The 20442-nt window shown below is 46.0% G+C and overlaps 1 protein-coding gene across 1 annotated transcript in view; it reads right to left on the bottom strand.

Moving 5' to 3' along the window:
* Positions 1 to 20442, bottom strand: part of MED27 (mediator complex subunit 27) — a 277840-nt gene that overhangs the window by 61696 nt on the left and 195702 nt on the right. Inside the window, exon 4 of the mRNA XM_015415395.1 lies at positions 18520 to 18613. Within this exon, the coding sequence (XP_015270881.1) occupies positions 18520 to 18613 (94 nt within the window). The remainder of the gene's footprint in view (positions 1 to 18519; positions 18614 to 20442) is intronic.

Consider the following 20442-nt stretch of genomic DNA (forward strand, 5'->3'; position numbering starts at 1 on the left):
CATGAATTTCCCAACCTGGAGTTGGCAAACCCTATCTCCTTCACAGCCAAGCATCAACCTGCCATTATCTGCCCCTCTGATTTCAGCTTTGCATCTCCTCCCCCCTCCCTCCTGGAGATCAGTTGTAATTATGAGTGATTTCCACCCCTCTCCTGAGATTAGCAACAGTGGTTCCCCAGGAGGGAATGGTTGGTTGGGAGGGTGGAGTCTATGACCTTTTACCTGTTGGAGGTCCCACCCCGCTTCAAACCTCACCCTCTCCAAACCTCACCCTCTCCAGGTTCCATCCCTCAAATTTCCAGGAATTTCCCATCTGGAGTTGGCAACCCTATCTCCTTCCCAGCCAATCATCAACCTACCTTTATTTCCGCCTCTCTCTTCAGCTTTCCATTTCCCCCCCACACACACCTGCAGCCTCTTCTGTGTTCTGAAGCCCTGACTGCCACAAAGTCCACCATTTTCTCCAGGGGAACTGATCTCTGTCACCTGGAGAGTAGTTGTAATTCTGAGTTATCTCCAGCCCTCACCTGGAGATTGGCAACAGTGGTTCCCCAGGAGGAAAAGTAGTCTTTCTCTGCAATGGGGACCAACAGCTTACATCATTCTCCTCTCCCCCTTTTGACTTGCATAACAACTCTGTGAGGTAGGTTAGGCTGAAAGTCTGACTGGTCCAAAATCACCCACTCAGCCTCTTCAGCAAGAACCTGGATCTAGCAGAACCTGCTCTGAAACACTGACTGCTACGCATAGGGTAGCCAACCTCCAGGTGGAGCCTGAAGATCACCAGGTATCACAACTGAACTCCAGACAACAGATCTCCCCCCCCCCCGCAGAGAAAATAACTGCTTCGGAAGGTGGGCTGTATGGCATTCTGTTCAGCTGAGGCCTCTCCCCTCCCCAAACCCTGGATTTCATAGACTACCAGAAAATCTCCAGGAATCCCCCTACCTGGAGCTGGCAACCCTACTCAGGACTGGCCCCAATGAGTTCCTCACAAAGGTCAGCGAAGGGTTTCCTTCCTTTGTCTGAACCAAGCTTGGTTGCCTAATGTGGTGAAATGGGCTCCAGTTTACAACTCAGCTGTTCGCCCCCCACCTTCGTCCCGTGGGCGTATCTCACTCCTTAAGTTCGCTGTCACCATTCACTGAATTGTCACTGCCTTTTTAGAGGGACAGTGAGACCCCTCTGGCCAAATCTCCCTATTTGGAGATGGAATCCCCAATTTTTGGCGGATCCCTGGAAAGTTGGCAACCCAGGGGTCTGGCCTTTCCTTGCTTCCCTGGGCTACCCCCTCCCTTTGGTATTGTGCAGAGCAGGGGAGACTATGTGGTCAGAGCACAACACAGATTATTAGTCCAAATTAAATAATTCATTTAACTATTTACAGTTATGGAGCACACACACACACACACTGTAGGAGTAAGCACACACTACTGTCTACCTCTGGAGGTTGTGGGCAGGGAAACTTCCATTCATTCCCCAGTCCAGCCGACTGTGGAGTGGCTGAATTTCTGCTGCCTCCCAGGGACGAAGACTGCCTTGGGACAGTCCCTGTTTTCCCGCACTTTTTGGCCTTGGGGCAGCTGGGAACTGTAGGCCAGCAGATGAGGAAGCCCCTGCAGGCCCCTCTCTGGAACTACAGTTCAATTAAACCTTATGAGGGAACATTTTAAATAAAGAACCACAGCCATCTTACAAACACAGGTAACGGCCATTTCGTTACACCTACCAACAGCCACTGAGGGAACAGTTAGTCCCACACGGGAGGCAAGCAGGAGAAGTGTTTTTGTCAAGAGAGAAAGCCATCTGTCAGTAATTCTGACAGGGCACAGTGGCTGAAGGGGGAGTGAGCGGGGAAGAGGAGCAGACCCAGCACCTGACCAATGGCACACGAGTACTCTTGAGTAGCAGCTGACGGGTCAATGGCTGAGGGTGCATGGAATGTGGTCACTTCAAAACAGAATTATTATATATAGAGAAGAGATCATAATGGTCCCCCAACTACAGACTTTATTTTAAAATGCTCTATTGGTGGTAGAAATTGTAATCAAAATGCAGCCACTGGCCTGATCCAACACAGCTGCTCTTATGTTCTTACTAGATGGAACCCTGTGTCTGAGGCAGAGATGCTCTGTATTCTTGGTGCTTGGGGGGCAACAGTGAGAGGGCTTCTGGAGTTCTAGCCCTGCTGGTGGACTTCCTGATGGCACCTGGCTTTTGGCCATAAAGTGTTGGACTAGAGGGGCCACTGGCCTGATCCAACATGGCATCTCTTATGTTCTTATTACAGCTCACTTATGGTGACCCTGTAGGGTGTTCAAAGGAAGAGACGAAAAAAGGTGGCTTGCTATTGCCTCCCTCTGCTTAGTGACTCTGGACTTCCTTGGTGCTCTCTCAACAGACAGGTGGATGCTGAAGAAATATGCAGAAAAACAACCCCCAGTACCCTGTAGGGTGTTCAAAGGAAGAGACGCAAAAAGGTGGCTTGCTATTGCCTGCCTCTGCTTACCGACTCTGGACTTCCTTGGTGCTCTCTCAACAGACAGGTGGATGCTGAAGAAATATGCAGAAAAACAACCCCCAGTTCCAGAGTGCCCTGGGATGCAGAGTGGCACCCTACGCGGGTTTAAATGCAAGTTACCCGCAGTGCGGAGTTTTAAAAGAAGTGGGATTAAAAAATAATTTCCAATTACCTTCGCTACTAATGTCACCAAGATTGTGTGTGGCCATTAAAATGCACACAGGCTACCTTAGGAGCCCCCTTGAGAAATGTTTTAAAGAGATGCTTAATCAGTTTTGGCCAAGGCACCAGGAAGCAGCCCGGCTCCTTCCATCCTGTGAAAGCAGGCCAATTTTTCCCTCAGTCACCTTGTTAATCAGCGTAATGGTTGAGGACCATGGGGTGTGTGTGTGTGTGTGTGTGTGTGCTTGGAACAATAAAAGGAATTGGAAAAGCAACAGACGTTGTGTGCTAGTTATTCTCCTCTGCATTTCCTTCCATTCCTAACCCCTCCCCTCTTCTGCGGCTGGTACGAAGCTACACTCTGCTCCTCCTGCTCTTTCTTCTTTAATGATGCCTATTTGTAAATAGCAAGATAGGATGCAATTAAGCCATTAGAGTCTAAATAAACAAACATGCTAATTAGGCTCTTTACAAGAATTTTTTTTTTTATGGAGAGGTGGAATTTACCTTTCATTAATCTAACCTAATTACAATAGTGCACGTTAAAAAGTCAACATAAATTAAGGGCTTTAAACGATCCTCCAGTATTAAAGATGAGCTGGTGGATCTCTTGTCCCTTGGTAACGAGCGGCAGCCCTTTAACAAGGAGGCTAAACTGGCAAAGCAATATTGCACAAAAGGCGAGGAGATTCTTTCATAGTGGGTTAGTCCTGTTCATGATATAATTACCTCTACCCCAATCAGAATCTCTTTAACTGCTGCTATGAACAGAATATTGCTGCGGTATTCTGTATGTATGATTGCCATCACTATTTCATGCATCCAAGATGCTCTACAATGTGACAGAACCCCAGAAAGTTATGTGTGCTTGGGAGAAGCTGAAATGACTTCAACACCTCAATGCAGAGTTTCCATACTCTCAAAGACTGCTTCCTTCCTTTACAAGCAAATGCATGGCCACACTTTTAACATCTCTGTTGCCACCAGCACTATATCCCAGGTGAGGCCCTCCACTCATGGCCTTTGGTGATCTCTGCTCAACAAGCTTTATTGGAAATCCAAAAGACCGGGGTTTGGGTAAATTGGTTTATCCATCATTGCTGTGGACTTACAAATGCAACAGTTCTCTACTAGCTAAGGCGCTATTTGGAAATGCCATAATACCTGCGAAGTCTGAACATCTGGCAATGAAGCAGCTATTTTTAGGGCTGCCAACAGCCGGAAGGGGGGGGGGAGAATGTCCTGTCCTTTAATAAGAGACCTAATGGGATGTTTCTTCACCAGGTTACTTGTTATTGTCTCTATGTCATGAGGAGCTTCAGCTGACCAATTTATGGATGGGATGGGGAAATGCAGACGCAGCAGACTTTGAGAGTACAATTTCCCCTCCAACTGGGGACAGGTCCATGGAAACAAGGTTCCACGCTCGCACGGCCCTTGGTCAGGAGATCACATTTTTTTGCCTGAGGTTTCAAATGATGGTTTGGGGGCAATGCTCTAGCCACAGTTTGCCAGGTTAGACATCACAGAAAACCGTGGTTTGGATCCTGCCTGAAACTTCTGTGGATGGAAAGATTTCCATCCACAGAAGCATGACTTCTTTGACTCCTCCCTTCTGCTGCAACATAAGGGCTGAGTCCAGACTAGCAATTTGAAGCCCTAAGGAGTCGTGGCAAAGAAGACACAGAACAGACCAGGAACGGCTTCTTTGCAGTATTCCTGTTCACACTGCAGTGACTGAAGCAGGAGGATACTGTAGAGGAAGCGCAAGGGAGCATTCGCACTGTCGGCCCACCCCTGATGGGCTGTTAGCGGCTGTTTCTGTGCTCCGCTGCATGCGCCTATGCACATGAGCGCCTGCCGCGGAAACAGCCAGCGCCTATTAGCAACAACTGTGGGTTGTTCCTGCCTTAGCAGTGCTTGCGTTCACACGTCAGGGAACCAGAATCAACCCGCTCTATGCACGGTTTGCTACCGCTTTCATCTGGTACTTTTTAAACTCGGGAGGGAAGCGGCACAAGACGGCTTGAGTAGAAGAAGAGATTGGATTTATACCCCGCCCTTCACTACCCGAAGGAGTCTCAGAGAGGCTTACAAACTCCTTTCCCTTCCCCTCCCCACAACAGACACCCTGTGAGGTAGGTGGGGCTGAGAGAGTTCTTGACAGAAACTGCTCTTTTTCAAAAACAGCTCTTATCAGAGCTATGGCTTGCCCAAGGTCATCCAGCCAGGTGCAAATGGAGGAGTGGGGACTCAAACCCGGTTCTCCCAGATTAGAGTCCGCGCACCTAACCACTACACCAAACAGCTGGGGGACGCCTGACAGATGTGCCTGTGTGAACCCGCCCCTTTAATCTGCTACTGAAACGCTCCTGAAACGTTTGGCTGCCGGGCCAAACTGCCAGTCCGAACTCGGCCAAGATTGCTCCTAGAGGATGGCTCTAATTCCATGATTGTTCTGACCTGGATATAACCCAGGCTAGCCCAATTGCACCAGACTGCAGAAGCTAAGCAGGGTTGGCTGGGAGACCACCAAGGAACGCTGGGGTCGTTACGTGGAGGCAGGCAATGGCAAACCATCTTGGCTCATCCCTTGCTTGAAAACCCTCTAGATGCAACTTGATGGCAAAATTAAAAAGCAAAAAACTACGTGGAAGTGGAAGAAGGAACCTGGCGGTCAGAATTGTGGAGAGACGATCTGAGCTGTGGCACGCTCTGAGACAGTTTGTGTGTGTCGAGAGAGGGTTTGTATGGTTTTGAAGAGTGAGCTACCACACAGACTGCTGTTTGGGAAATAAAGGGTATTTGTACTCCCTCCCCTCCACAAAGTACAGAATGTAGTCCAAAATTAAGCTGCTATAGTCAATCAAAAATGTGATTTTGATTCTAAATGTGATCCTGAATTAAAGGCCACAGAACAAGAATACTAGAGGCTACAATCAAATTAGCAAACGATGACATTCTAACTAAATTATTGGATCTACAATATATTTAATACTCTGAATAAAACTGAGCCAACAGCATTATTACCAAAGATGTCTAGTTTTTTCTTGCAATTTGTATGCAGCACACTTCTGTACCGACAGACTGCTTAGAATAGCTGGAACAAGATTTAGAAAGTTAAAATGCAACGGATCTATTTTTACTGAGACTGAATGTATGCTACTGAGAGGAAAAATGGCTTATTTTAGAGTGGAGGAAAGAAAAAATTAGGTAAAAGAATCGTAGAAGTATAAAATATATACAATTAATACATTATGAAAAAGTTTTCCTTTATAAAAGCAGTATGAAAATGACAGCCCTCAAAATAAGCTATTTTCCAGAGTGGAATATATTTTCCAAAATTATACAAATTATTTTAAGGCTCTGCTTGAAATGACGACTTGTCGAGTTCCTTTGTTCGCCCAATTCACCAATATTTTTAGAAGCAAAGTGCCTGTCACAACCTTTTTGAACGCTACCCAAAATTAATGCTGGCCTCGACTCCCAAATTTCTGGCAAAAACAACATAATGACTGAAATTTACTAATTTATAATATTTGCACACAATTTGTCAACCAGCGCTGTTCAATTAAAACAACTGTTTTCAACTGCTGCCAGGTAGAATATTTAATTTGTTTGGTATTTTTTCATATGTCCGTGTGTGTGTGTGCGTGCGTGCACGTGTGTGTGCCTGGAAGTCATGGCGACCTCTGGTGACTGACCCCTACTGGGGGCCTGGAGGATATTCAGAGAGGTGGCTGAATAAAGCCTGCCCCCGCCTCCCGACTGCTGGTATTCCAAGGAGGTCTCCCATCCAAGGACTTGCCAGGGTCGACCCTGCTTAGCTTCCCAGATCTGACGAGATCAGGCTTGCCTGGGCTACCCTGGTCAGGGCAGAATATTTATTTTTAAACTATGGCAAGAAAGTACACGAACACAATAAAGCAAAGCTGCACCTTCTGTAAGGGTGTGCGACCACTTGACCTCAAAAGGGAGGGAACCCGACAATTTAGGGGCCCACTAATCAACCCGATGTTGACACTGAGTGAGCTGCATTTGCCTTTGCTGGGCTCCTGAACAAGAGCTGCTGATGTCTATGGATGCCATGCAGCAGCAGGGGATTTGCAGAAAAACAGATTTAGAAATCCCTCGTGAGAGAAACAGATACTTCTTCACCGACCAGCAGAAACAAGCTGTTAGCAGCGCGGCAGTCAGAAGAGAACTGGCGGGATGTCCACGCCCCGCCTCTTTGGGCATGCGCAGTGGGGTTCCCACGCATGCCTGGGAGGGAGGTGCGAAAATCCCGTCGTGAGCTTTGTATACCACCGATTCTGATCAGCGCAGGCGCATAATCCCATGGGTGTGATGCACAGAGACCACGAAGAAGATCCAGTGTTTCAGGCTGGTGTTAGATTAATGTTATTTAATACAATTTTATCTCGACCCTTCCCTAAGGGATTGTGGGAGGTAACTACAGTTTAAAAGAAAACAGGAAACATACAATAATTTAAGAATACCCAATTTTTTTAAAGCCATGTGCTTCATTGAGGCCATTAGACACGAGCCTCTTTAGGAACACTTCGCAGCTCTTTCAAGGAAGCACACGGGATTCCACTCTGATGGCCTGATAGGAGGATTCCCTAGCGGTGCAGCAGTCACTGAGAAACGCTCCACACTCCTCTGCTGTGCAAATTCAGCACTTGGATTAAGGTTGGGCATTTGATGGGTCGAAAAGGATTTGGTCAGCTGACAACATCTGGCCAGGCAAGTGATCACCACGCCAACCCGCACCTGGACAATACAGTGACGGCTGCAGTCTCACTAGGTTTAAATGGCCGTGACAAGCAGGCCCGTAGCCAGGATTTTGTGGCTTGTGGGGTAAAAATTGTACTGGTGGGGCTGCCATTATTTTCATGTCCGCTCCAATCCGCCCCCAAGCCCGACTGCTGGTGGTCACCCCTCCCCCTCCCCTCCAGCAAGGTTTAAAGGGCCTTTCATCAGACCGGTGGGGAGCACTTGGCCTGACAATTAGCTGAAGGGCCCTTTAAATCCGCAAGGAGGGAGAGAGAGGGGTGCGTGCCATTCCCCCAACTTCTTCTCAAAAGCATTTAAAGGATCCCTTTAAATGCTTTTGAGAAGAAGCGGGGAGCCATGCACGAACACCCCCCGCCCCCGATTCTTCTAAAAAACACTTTCTTCTCAAAAATTTTTTGTGGGCCTGGCCCTTTAAGGAAGAAAAAGAAGAAGAAGAAGAAGAGGAGGAGGAGGAGATTGGATTTATACTCTTCACTACCCAAAGGTGTCTCAGAGCGGCTTACAAACTCCTTTCCCTTCCCCTCCCCACAACAGACACCCTGTGAAGTAGGCGGGGCTGGGAGAGCTCTTGACAGAAACGGCTCTTTTTCAAGGACAGCTCTTATCAGAACTACGGCTTGCCCAAGGTCATCCAGCAGGTGCAAGTGGAGGAGTGGGGAATCAAGCCCGGTTCTCCCAGATTAGAGTCCGTGCACTTAACCACTACACCAAACTGGCTCCTTGAAAGGGAATCATACCGTCGTAATAAAACTAGTAATGTATTTGACGATTAGACTTTATGATAGCAGAGCCCCCAATAGCTTCATTGTAGCTTTGTAGCTATGGGCCAGATGACAATACAACACAGAGACGTATTTGGCTATTATACTCAAAACAGTAGAGGCTTGAAGGGGAAGGAACATGGGGGGGGGGGCAGGACTCCCACCAGGCAGGGCCCACTACCTAAACAACAGATTCTGAGCACCCAAGAATGGAGGTGATAAAGGGGAAAACTTCAGCTAAATCCTTGCATTGGACAAGCACCTTTTAAAGAGCTGTCCAAGACACTAATTTATTTATGGTATAATTCATCATCTCTTTAACCTCACGGCACCCCAAACTACCTCCTGTACTATTCAGCCTGCCAGCTGAAATGTTCCACACAAGCCCCTTTCTCTGTGCCTCAGTTTGCAGAGGTAAGCTGTGGGGGAAGCAACCAGAGGGAGCTTTTTTAGCACTGGCCCCTCACCTGTGGAATGCCCCCCCCCTTGAGGCTCACCTGGCACCTGCTCGGTTCTCTTTTAGGCACCAGGCCAACCCATTTCTTTTTTACGTAGGCTTTGAACTAGGGGGTTGATCTGTTTGTTTTTACAACTTGCTTCTAGCCTGAGGACTGTTAGGAGGATCATTTCAGCTGCCAAATGTTTCATGCTCTGGGCTTTTGCACGCTGGTTTTTAATGGTCAGTAATTTTCAATATTTTATGGTTTATGGATTTTATGTTTTAAACTGTGAGCTGCCTCTAGAGAGCTGGTATATAGATGTTTTGAATACATAAACCTATGTAGAGCATTGTTTTATTTCCTGCAAGAGGCTCCCTTTGCAGAGTGTAAATTGACAAGGGTGACTCTTACGATTCAAATAACCCCCCCAACATGGATTCCAACAGGACTATCACAAGGTTTTATGACGTAGCGGATACTCATTATCAGTACTGAGATACATACATGGTTTTCAGACAAATTCTTGAGCTGCACAGCTGTCTGCACTTACACATAAATCATGAAATTAGTTGGAGAACGGAGTAAAGGGGTGAAAAATTTCAGCCAAAGTACTAATTACATCAAAGGGCTGAATAAAGGTAGCCTAAAATTAATTGAACCATGGATTAAGTCAGAGCAGAACAGAAGGGACTTAAAAATCCCGAGTAGGCTAAATGTAAACCTCTGGTACAAAAAGCTATGGAACCTTTATATAATGGAGAAAATCTCAGATACTCTGAAACAAAATCTATCTAGAGGCTGTCACAATGACATTGTATATATATATGGTACCCTCACTGGAGAAGACCCTGATGCTGGGAAAGATCGAAGGTCAAAGAAGACGGGGACGGCAAAGGATGAGATGGTTAGACAGTGTCATCGATGCAACGAACATGAAGTTGAGCAAACTTCAGAGGACGGCGGAAGACCGGAAGGCCTGGCGGGAGCTGGTCCATGGGGTCGCAAAGAGTCGGACTCGACTGTGCGACTGAACAACAACAACCCCATACTAGTACATCTATCTACCAAAGAAACAGTACCTGATGTAATAAACACTCTGCATCTATGGTAATTTTCAAACTGTATAATACCGACAAATTGTATGAAATGCATGAAGCCATTGAGAGCTGACTATGCTCATGCTTACCCTGTAAATCTTTGCTGTTTATAAAAATGAATAAAAATTATCTGTTAAAAAAAATCCCACTCCCAATCAACCAGAAGACCTACTGTCTTTTACAGCGATGATAAAGAAGACTGTGGCCATTCTGACCTGCCCAGAGATTAAGTGTAGCAATAAAACCCTCTTGCCAAACTATCATGTCTTTTAACTTAATGTAGTTTTATGGACAGCGTTTGTTTTGGTTTTGGCCATCAAGTCACAGCTGACTTGATGACCTTATAGGGTTTCCAAGGCAAGAGACGTCCAGAGGTGGTTTGCCTGCCTCCGCATCACAACCCTGGTATTCTTTGGAGGTCTCCCAACCAAACACTAAGCAGGGCTGACCCTGCTTAGCTTCTGAGATCTGATGAGGTCAGACTAGCCTGGGCTATCCGGGCCAGGATGGACAGGTGTGAGCAACTAATAAGTGCTGAGTTACAGCCAGGATCTAAGAGTGGTCGTGCAGATTATGAGGTGGACTGCGACACTGCTGGCTGGCAACAAGATATTTGGCCCTGTGCCGAGGGTTGGGGTTTTTTAGCAGTTTAATGGCTTTGTGCAAAAGAAGCTTTTGTGAAGGTGAGAAAGAGAAAACAGAGAAGATCTCTCACCAAATTACAAGGAATCCCCTCTGAAAAATCATTCTTATATTGAATGCACAGCATAATTCCATCTCAGACAGTGAGGAGGAGGAGGAGGAGGAGATTGGATTTATACCCCGCCCTTCACTCGGAGTCTCAGAGCGGCTTACAAACTCCTTTCCCTTCCCCTCCCCACAACAGACACCCTGTGAGGTAGATGGGGCTGACAGAGCTCTGAGAGAACTGTCCTTGAGAGAACAGCTCTGACAGAACTATGGCTTGCCCAGGGTCATCCAGCAGCTGCAAGAGGAGGAGTGGGGAATCAAACCCAGTTCTCCTAGATCAGAGTCCGCACACTTAACCACTACACCAAAGTTCATGCTGTATATTAATTACCATTTTGGTGGAGGGAACTTTTCTCCCGGTCAGTACAAAGGTTCCCTCTAGGGTTCGCCAGCGTGTGCTGGTGCACTAATTACCCCCCCAGCGCAGAGTTTTTTAGCTCATCACAGGGGTCCCACAACTCCTGGGTTGCCCCCACCCCACTCCCCTCAGCTGGAGCCTGCAGGCCCTATAAAGGAGGTGTGGGCACCCACACCAGTGGTCCTCGCCCCCACCACTCAAGAGGTCGGTCTGAGTCAATGAGCTGCCTGGCCCGCGCCACTGTCACCCTCCTCTTCTCGAGATGTGTCTGTATGTGAGCTGAGGGATGGGGGTCCGCGGGCCTGCTGCAGCCAGCGCTGTCAGGGGAGGCGGGCAGGGTGTGTGTATGCGAGCCAGGGGTGGGGTGGGGAGGCTGCAGACACCCTCCTTCTCCCCCTTATCATTTGTAAGGGAACGTTAGTAATATACACTTAATTCTAACCATCTGCAGACAGAAAGACTGACATATTTATAATCTGCGCTCAACTACTGGGAGAATTATTTTTTTTGGCCCCCCGAAGGTTTTTTTTAAAATTGCTTTTCTATAAACTACAAAGAAAATTGGGATAGGGAATCTAATATCTACAGGAGAAAGGAAAGTTAACCACTAAAAACCCAAGTAGTGAAGATCATTACATAAGCTTACACAATGTTAATCTATTCTGTTAATATTACAATGAAATTGAATGTTTAAATCTAGCCACTATTCCCCAAAACCCGATATCAGTTACTGTTTAAGACAATCACAAAAGCATCAAATTTAACAAATAGTGTTTCTTGACAGTGGAATTCAGAGTTCCTCAGCATCTTATTTCTTGGCATTCCTTTTCCTCAAATCATAACCAGACAGTTGAATTTCAGGCAGAAAAATCTCTTCCTTAAATTTTTAGAGTGCTGCTACTGTTCAGTTGGTTTACTACTTGTACACTGCTTTCCCTCCCAAGGGGGACTCAAAGCTGCTTACAACATCATTCTCCCCTCTTCCATTTTATCCTCACAACGACCACATGGAATATGCTCTCAGGTCTTCCAAAATAATTATTGGCAGGAAGTTACCTCAACTTTGTTTCTAACTGATTTTAACCAAAATCCACACATTAACATAACTAAACTAAATATAAGGTAAAGGTCTCCCTTGCTCGAAAGCCAGTCGGATCCGACTGTAGGGTTGCGGTGCTCATCTCCGTTTCCAAGCCGAAGAGCCAGCGCTGTCCGAAGACGTTTCCATGGTCATGTGGCCGGCATGACTAAACACCGAGGCGCACGGAACACTGTTACCTTCCCACCGAGGTGGTACCTATTTATCTACTTGCAATTTCTTGCTTTCGAACTGCTAGGTTGGCAGGAGCTGGAACTAGAGATGGGAGCTCACTCTGTCATGCAGCACCCGGGTCTTGAACTGCTGAACTACTGACCTTCCACCGCCTGCAGTTCAGCGTCTTAACCGCTTGAGCCACCGCAGCTCCTCAAAAACTAAAATATACAACAACAAAAACTAAATATACAACAACAAAAAATCGCAAGGGCGCATTGCCGAGGGGGAGACGGAAGGCGTCCGCGGCCTCCCCACCCCACCTGCCTCCCTGACAGTGCTGGCTGCAGCAGGCCCACAAAGGCCCCAGGGCCGCACTGCCGCAGGGGAGGAGGGCGCCTGCAGCCTCCAACCCCCATCCCTTGGCTCGTATACACACACACTCACCTCGGGGAAGAGGAGGGTGATGGCAGTGCAGGCCAGGCAGCTCGTGGACTCAGACCAAACTCTTGGGCGGTGGGGGCGAGGACCGCCAGTATGGGCACCCACGCCCCCTTTATAGGGCCTGCAGGCTCCAGGGGAGAGGGGTGGGCCAACCCAGGAACTAAAAAGCTTTGCACGGTGGGGGGGGGATCAGTGCACCAGCAGAGGCTAGCACACCCTAGATGCAACCTTGATGCTCTCCAGAGTCTGCCCCCAAACCCCACACAGCTTTGTGTGAACACCAAACTGCCCAGCATCCAAGTCCCCCCCCTTGCCTTTACCAGATTCCAGAAGAAGAAGGCAAGGCCAGCCGCAGGTGCCAGTGATTTGGTGGAAGGGAAGGCAAGGGCTAGACTTGGACCTCGCTGGACTTTATTCTTCTCAAATGAGATGACCCTCCATTGCCTGCTTCTTCTTCCCAGAATGCAAGTGCCGGAATCAAACATCTACAGACATCAAACGGTAAGCCTGCCAGCATCTAACACCAGAGGCCGACAAGACAGGGTCTTCAGATCTTGACCTGGGAAACCTGCTTTTCTTCATCCTTCAACACCTAACCTGACAAAGAGTTCTGATGAACTTGAAAGCTTGTATGATGTTTTGTGTGATTCTGGTACTACATGGATTTTGTTTCTTGTTCTGGATTCTGCATGGGCCAATATGGCTTTTTTCTACGTTAAGAGTTTATATGTGCTCAGAGTTGCATGCATAAGACCCCAGGATCAATCCTCGGGTCTTCCTAGAGCAAGGAAAACTGCCTGAAAAGGGCTTTGCAATTTATTCTGTTTTGGCAAGCCAAATTTGATGAAATTGGAAACTGAGTTTGGATCATAAGTGAAAGTGTACAAAGAACAAAAGTATGTGCATCACACACACTTTGGAGGAGAGAATATGGTATAAGCAGCTAGACCAGGGGTGTCAAACATGCGGCCCAGGGTCCGGATCAGGCCCCCGGAGGGTTTCTATCAGGCCCGCAGTGGAACTGGCTGTCTTCTGCTTCTTCTTCCAGTTCTGCTGCTGCTGCATCATCGTAGGTTTGCAGCTTACAGATACACACCTGAACAGCATACACAAGATTGCAACAGCACAGACATTTTGATGCAATAATTCAGAGCAAGAGGTGTCAGTTATCAGACACTGTGAAATAAACAAAATATTGCAAGAGTGCTAATGTTTTAAGCATGATTTTATTTTAAATAAAAAAATAACCCTTTGTGTTTGTGTCCTTTATAAAGTTTATATCTCTGCTACCTGGCATTACATTTTATGACACACATGGCCCGGCACAACAAGGTCTCATTTAAATGAGTTCAACACCCCTGAGCTAGACCCTTGATAAATTTTTTAACAGAGGAGGAAAATGACTTACTGAAGAAGTTCAGAAGGTCAGCGTGGGTGTGCATGGATCAGGCATTGGTGTTTAATGTCTCTTGCTCTCGACCAGAAAATTACTTACATTGTTTACATAAAAGACACATAAAGTTCAGTGATTTTCATTATCACAGTTAAAATCTCAAAAGGACCTCCCCATTTATTATGGCAATTTATTATTATGGCAATTTTAAAGCTGGGAACAATGGAAGAGAGTTTAAGAGAATGCAACATGGACACAAAGAGAACGAATCTTGCACGGCCCCTTCATTAAGGCCAATATAGCTGAATGTTTGCCATCATTCATATGTGGATGCAATTAAAAGATTAATTGACAAATCAGAGGGGTACACTGGGATTAAGCTGCTATCCAAAGCTAACACAATAAACTGCTTTGACAATCAGCTGAGAGCCTCACACTCCTCTGCAAAAGGGTTTCAATTATTTATACGCTTGAACCATGTGGTATAAATCCAGCCTAATGAGGCACAATTGCTCCGTGTAAGCTGGAAACACAGAAAGAGTGGATTGTCCAGAGGAAACCCGGCCACACAGGACGGCATCTTTGCGGCTGCTCAGAGCCCACACGGGCACTCCTACGAATTTGCTTGTTATCCTTGCTTTCCAGGTAAGGCTTGTACTCCATCCAAGGGACATCCCCTGGTAGCCGACGGTTTATAACGAACACGGCTCGAAGTCGGAAGGGGAAATTTTTAAGCCAACACACTTCATGATTAGTCAATGAAAACTCCTTAACTTGGCATTTCAACACTTTACAGTGCAGCCACACCTGCAAGACCATCTTCTCTTCTACAGAACTAGTGTGATAGAGCAGTTAGGGCACTGAAGTAGGCCTGGGGAGACCTCGTTCAAACCCCTACCCACCCACTCACTTGAATGCATCAGAATCCCCCCTCGCTGGGTGACCTTGGGTCAGACACCTTCTTTCAACCTGCCTTACAAGGTTGCTGAGAAGAAAAAAGTGATAAATGGAAGAATGCTGCTCCCTTGGAGGAAGAGCAGGATAAAACATACAGTGGATAGGCACATCTGCCTCTAAAACCCTAATGCGCACCCAGCTATCTCCGACCTCTTGATTGCTAAACACCCATGTTGGAAGTTAACAAATTGCAGGCATTGTTCATCACTGTGCCCGCTGCCGGAAAAAGAAAAAAATCTCTTTTTGGGAGTCCTCTGCCCAAAGAGTTCAGTATAACACAGAAGGTCACATATCACACTTAGAACCTTGCTAGGTTCAAACAAAGATGTTTTTTTACTACCTTTAACAGTTAAGTAGTACGCCTTGAATTTTGTGTTAAAACCTTGCCTTTCTTCTCTCCAATATAAGCCTGTGGTGCAGGTAGCAGCATTTCAGGAAACTGGACAGGGCAGCAGAGCTGTCTTTGCCTGAAGGATACACATTTGTTTTTGTGAGTCTAGCAGAGGACTTCATGACAAACTGCAACTTTGTGCCAGGCAGAGATACCAGCCGGGACCAAAGCAACATGCAGAGAAATCATGAGCTGGCTGCATTCAGATGGCTGCCCTGTCTATTCTTCTTTGGCTGTGACAAGAATCCACCATTTTGCAAGAAGAGAGGTTCGGTTAGTGAGCCTGTCATACGTGCCACAAAATAATATCAGAGAGTGCTAAACAAAGCCTCTGTGCGAACCTAGATGGCACCCCTAATCCAAGGCACAAGGACCCTGGAATACCTTCAGAGCTCATTTCTGCAGCAATCTTCCTGTATATTATATTATTTATTAAATTAACGATTAATTATTAACTACATAGGTATTAGTACTGAAAACAGACACGTAGCCCTGCAAATGCTATGCTATCGACTCTTGCCCACTGGAGGAGCACGGCACCAGGCAGAATTTGGCCCTGCAATTAAATAAAGATGATTTTAAATTTGGGTTCATACTGAAAGCAGTGTGAGTATCGCAGCAGACCTACAAGCAATTAGAGGAAGATAATGGCAGCTAAAAATGAATGGATTCGTAAGAGGCCATTGAAGGAGCAATTTATTATACCTAATTCATTGTTCCACTAGGTGAATCGTGAAATTACAAATTAATACAAATGACAGTGAAAACAAGATTTTTTTCCTCAAAAAAGAATGATCCGATTCAGTTAATCCTTGAACAATGTTTTGTCTGTTCAAATAAAATGAAAAGCGGGATAATTAGGCAGTTGACTAACCAAAACCAAATACAACAACGAGCTTTATTATGGGTAATGGAGCTCGCAAGAATCGTACTGGGATTCTGTTCATCTCAAGGATTCCAAAGCCACAGTGGGAGCTATTTAGAACTGAAACAGCAGGGAAGCTAATAACACAATAAAATGTGATACAATACTACACTGATGGCACAATTTGACACAGTTTTGTTCCTCATAATTAATCCAGGACAAGGCTTCCAATGCTCAAGGCTTTGCATTTGGTTAGTCAGTGGCTGTCAACTCCATGAGGATATATTTTTTGTTGGTTTTTTTTAAACCAACAGGTGTGAGGTGGCCAGCCGGGGTTTCCAGGCTGAGGCCTCCGTCGGTCCATGATTGGTGGAGGGCCACTGTTTACTAAGACATGTAGGAGTACAAGGAAAGGTGACGTCCCACACAGTTGTATGCCTTTTTTAAAGGCATCTTTTAAAACAAAACACCACTCTGCCGCCACATAAGGGCACCCAGAGTACACGAGGACACAAAACATTAAAAACCAACCCCTTACTACGAATGGAAAGAATGAATTATAAGACAGGAAACTAGGGTTGCCAAGTGTACTTACCCTTGGTGGCAGGGGAGCCTTGCTGGGCTCTGGGAGCTCCTCCAGGATGCGCACGTGCGCCACCAGCACGTCACAGGAAGTGACGTGCTATGTCGCTCATGTTGGAGGTGTGGCCCAAATTGTCGGGGGAAAACCATATGGTTCCCCCCCCCGATGAACTGGGCCACGCCCCCAACGTGACAGCTTTGGGGGCGGAGTTCCCCCCGGGGCCCGATTCCACCGTGGCGGAAATCGGGCCTCCAAAGCGGGGGTTTCCCCGCCCCCCGCCCCCACTTAGCAGCCCTACAGGAAACCTCAAGCAATTTTCTCTCCTAATCATACTTGAGTTCTTAACAACTTGCTTGTTTTTTTATTTATTCACACCCTGCCTTTATCCCCAGTGGGGACCCAAAGTGTTCTTATGTCATTCTCCTCCATTCTATCCTCAAGACAACGCTGTGAGGTAGGTTAGGCTGAGTGGGTGTAAACTGGCCCAATGAGCTTCCATGGCAAAGTCCAGATTGGAACCCAGATTTTTTTTTCTTTTAATATATTTTATTTTTATACTGTTTTACAATGCACATAGCTTGATAACACACAACCATAACAGGGAGATATAGATTACAGCAAGAAAATAATTGGAAACATTGGAAGAGTACAATTTATAAATATAACATGACAGTCCCAGCTATTAACTGTTCTTGCTATGTTAACTCTATGTTAGTACATTACTCTGTGGTTATTCTGGTGGACACATGAGCCTTAGTGCGCCATGTTGAGGTTTAGTGTGATAGAGACCGAACGTTTCTGATACGCTAATTTGAGGATTGGGGTTTGTGGCTTTTTACAGGAACAACCACCTGTGATAACTGGGGTTTGAGGGAACCCAGATTTGAACCTAGACTGATGCTTTAACCACTATACCACACTATTTGTGAAATGTTATTGTTTACACTGGTCAGGATTCAGAGAACCATGAATCTAGATCCTCCCAACCATGTGCTAGTAAAAGGATGCATTCTGTACTCTACATGGGGCTGCCTGCATTTGGAAGCTTCAGCTAGTTCAGGGTGGGAAGACCGCTAGCAGGGGGAATTGTTTTTTTTTTTTTAAAAAAAACCCTCCATTGGCTACTGGTTGGCCTCCATGCACAATTCAAAGTGCTGATTATCACCTAAAAGAAGACACTTTTAGAAGTTACATGGGTAAGCACCGGAGGCAGGGTCTTCCCAACAGTGGCACCGAGACAGTGGAACTTCTCCCCTCCCCCAAGCTGGCCTTGTGCTGGATTTGCAATCCTTTAGGTGCCAAGCAAAGACATTTTTATTTTCTTAAAAATTTGAGTCCTTTCCTTCCACATGGGAGTTTTATTAGCACCCTCTCCTAGTTTAAGGGAGTCCACTCTTGGCTTTTATGTTGTCTTAAAAAAAACAAAAACATTCTTGCCCTGACCTGGATAGCCCAGGCAAGCCCAGTCCTTGGAAGCTAAGTGGGGCAGACCCTGGCAAGTACTTGGATGGGAGACCTCCAAGGAATACCAAGGCTGGGACACAGAGGCACACAATACTCTGAAACGTTCAAGCTCCATGAGGGGCCGCCAAAAGTCAACTATGACTTTCAGGCAGGAGCGCGTGTGCACACAGACACAAACCAATACATTTTTGTTTTTCCATATCTAACCTACCTTGGCAGAAGGAAGAACTACGATGCTTCTGAAAACAATGCCCCAAACACAGAATACGCAAACCTTAACCTACCATCAACATTGCAGATGTTCCATTTGGCCTGGATAAGTGAATGGACATTTCAGGAAACATTCTATCAATACGGTTGATCACATCATCAACATACCTGCAAAACAGACAAAAGAACTGTAATCAATTGGGGGAAAACAGAGACATGACCCAAGTTAAGCATAGAAGTAAACTCTGTCTAGTCCATCACCAAATCACAGAATCTATTGCTAGAAAACACTTGCGAGAAGACTGTTCTAAGGTATGTGTCTCTTACCTGGTCTTGAGAACGGGAAAGCAAAGGGTGCCTGTGGCAAACATAGAGACCTTAGCTCAGTCAGTCGAGCGTAAGGTCAAAACCCAATTAAGAACATAAGAAGAGCCCTGCCGGATCAGGTCATCGGCCCATCTAGTCCAGCATCCTGTCTCACACAGTGGCCAACCAGTTCCTCCAGAGGTCCAACAACAGGGCATAGAAGCCGAGGCCTTCCCCTGATGCTGCCTCCTGGCCAGGTCTGGATTAAGGCCAACTGATGCCGTAAGCACAGCCCAACAATGGTGCCCCTCAGCACTAAAACTCGTTTATGTGAAAAATTGGTAAAATAAAGAGCTGAAGGGTTTGTTACACAAATCAGCCGATGAGCTAAATGCTAGCCAGACCCAGCCAGCTGTGCTTACACTCAACGGAAGTGAAATTCTCACGCCATGAGACAGAAACAAATGTGATCTCTGACGACACCTTCAAACCAAACTTTTAAACTTTAGTCACTCATCATGCTAAAGAAAACGTTTTTTAAACAATGCAGATTAAAGCAGAACACAGCAGATAAGGACAATTACAAAAAAAAATCGACTAAAGTTGAGTGTGGTAGTGAAAGAGTAAAGGGCCACTCTTTCACCCAAAGAGTGATTAACACATGAAATTCAGTGCCACAGGAGGTGGTGGCGGCTACAAGCATGCACAGCTTCAAGAGGGAACTGGATAAACATATGGAGCAGAGGTCTATCAGTAGCTCTTAGCCACAAGGTATAGATAGAAACTCTCGGTCTGGGGCAAGGGATGCTCTGTATTCTTGGTGCTTGGGGGGGGCAACAGTGGGAGGGGCAACAGTGGGAGGGCTTCTAGTGTCCTGGCCCCACTGCTGGACCTCCTGATGGCACCTGGTATTTTTGGCCACTGTGTGACAGAGTGTTGGACTGGATGGGCCATTGGCCTGATCCAACACTGGCTTCTCTTATGTTCTTTGTGTCCAGATCAAGGGAGGTGGTAGTTCCGCACTATTCTGCTATGGTCAGGCCCCACCTGGAGTACTGTGTCCACTTTTGGGCACCACATTTGAGGAAGGATGTTGACAAGCTCGAGCGTGTCCAGAAGAGGGCAACCAGTATGGTGAGAGGGTTGGAATCCAAGTCTTATGAGGAAAGGCTGAAAGAGTTGGGTATGTTTAGCCTGGGAAAGAAAATAAAGTCTTGATATACAATTGAATTATTGTAAGAATATAGAAATCACTCAAAATTAACAATGATAATAACTAGCAATAACAACAATTTGTTTAATAAGAAATTATATCAATATATTTTTCAGGGAGGCTACAACTCTTGTTTTCTGAATTATTAACAAAATCAAAAAAGGGAAACCATTTTTACAAGAATATGTTCTTCTTTGATAATACTTCAGCCATCCAAATTTGCGATGCTAATTTATCCATAACTGTAATATCCCATACCTTAATAAACCATTGGCGGATCATAGGAGTTTTGTTAAGTTTCCAGGTTTGTGCAATCAAAGTTTTTGCAGCGCTTAATAAAAGTGCAGCTAACTCCATTTTTAATTTAGTTAGCCGTAAAGAAGGCCAAAAATTTAAAAGAATAGATAGGTTTTAGGAAGATCACAATTAAGAATTCTATTGATCAGATCTATAATTTTGGACCAAAATTTTGCAATAA

This window comes from Gekko japonicus, unplaced genomic scaffold (assembly GCF_001447785.1).
Source record: "Gekko japonicus isolate JY-2015 unplaced genomic scaffold, Gekko_japonicus_V1.1 scaffold1071, whole genome shotgun sequence".
Taxonomy (NCBI): domain Eukaryota; kingdom Metazoa; phylum Chordata; class Lepidosauria; order Squamata; family Gekkonidae; genus Gekko; species Gekko japonicus.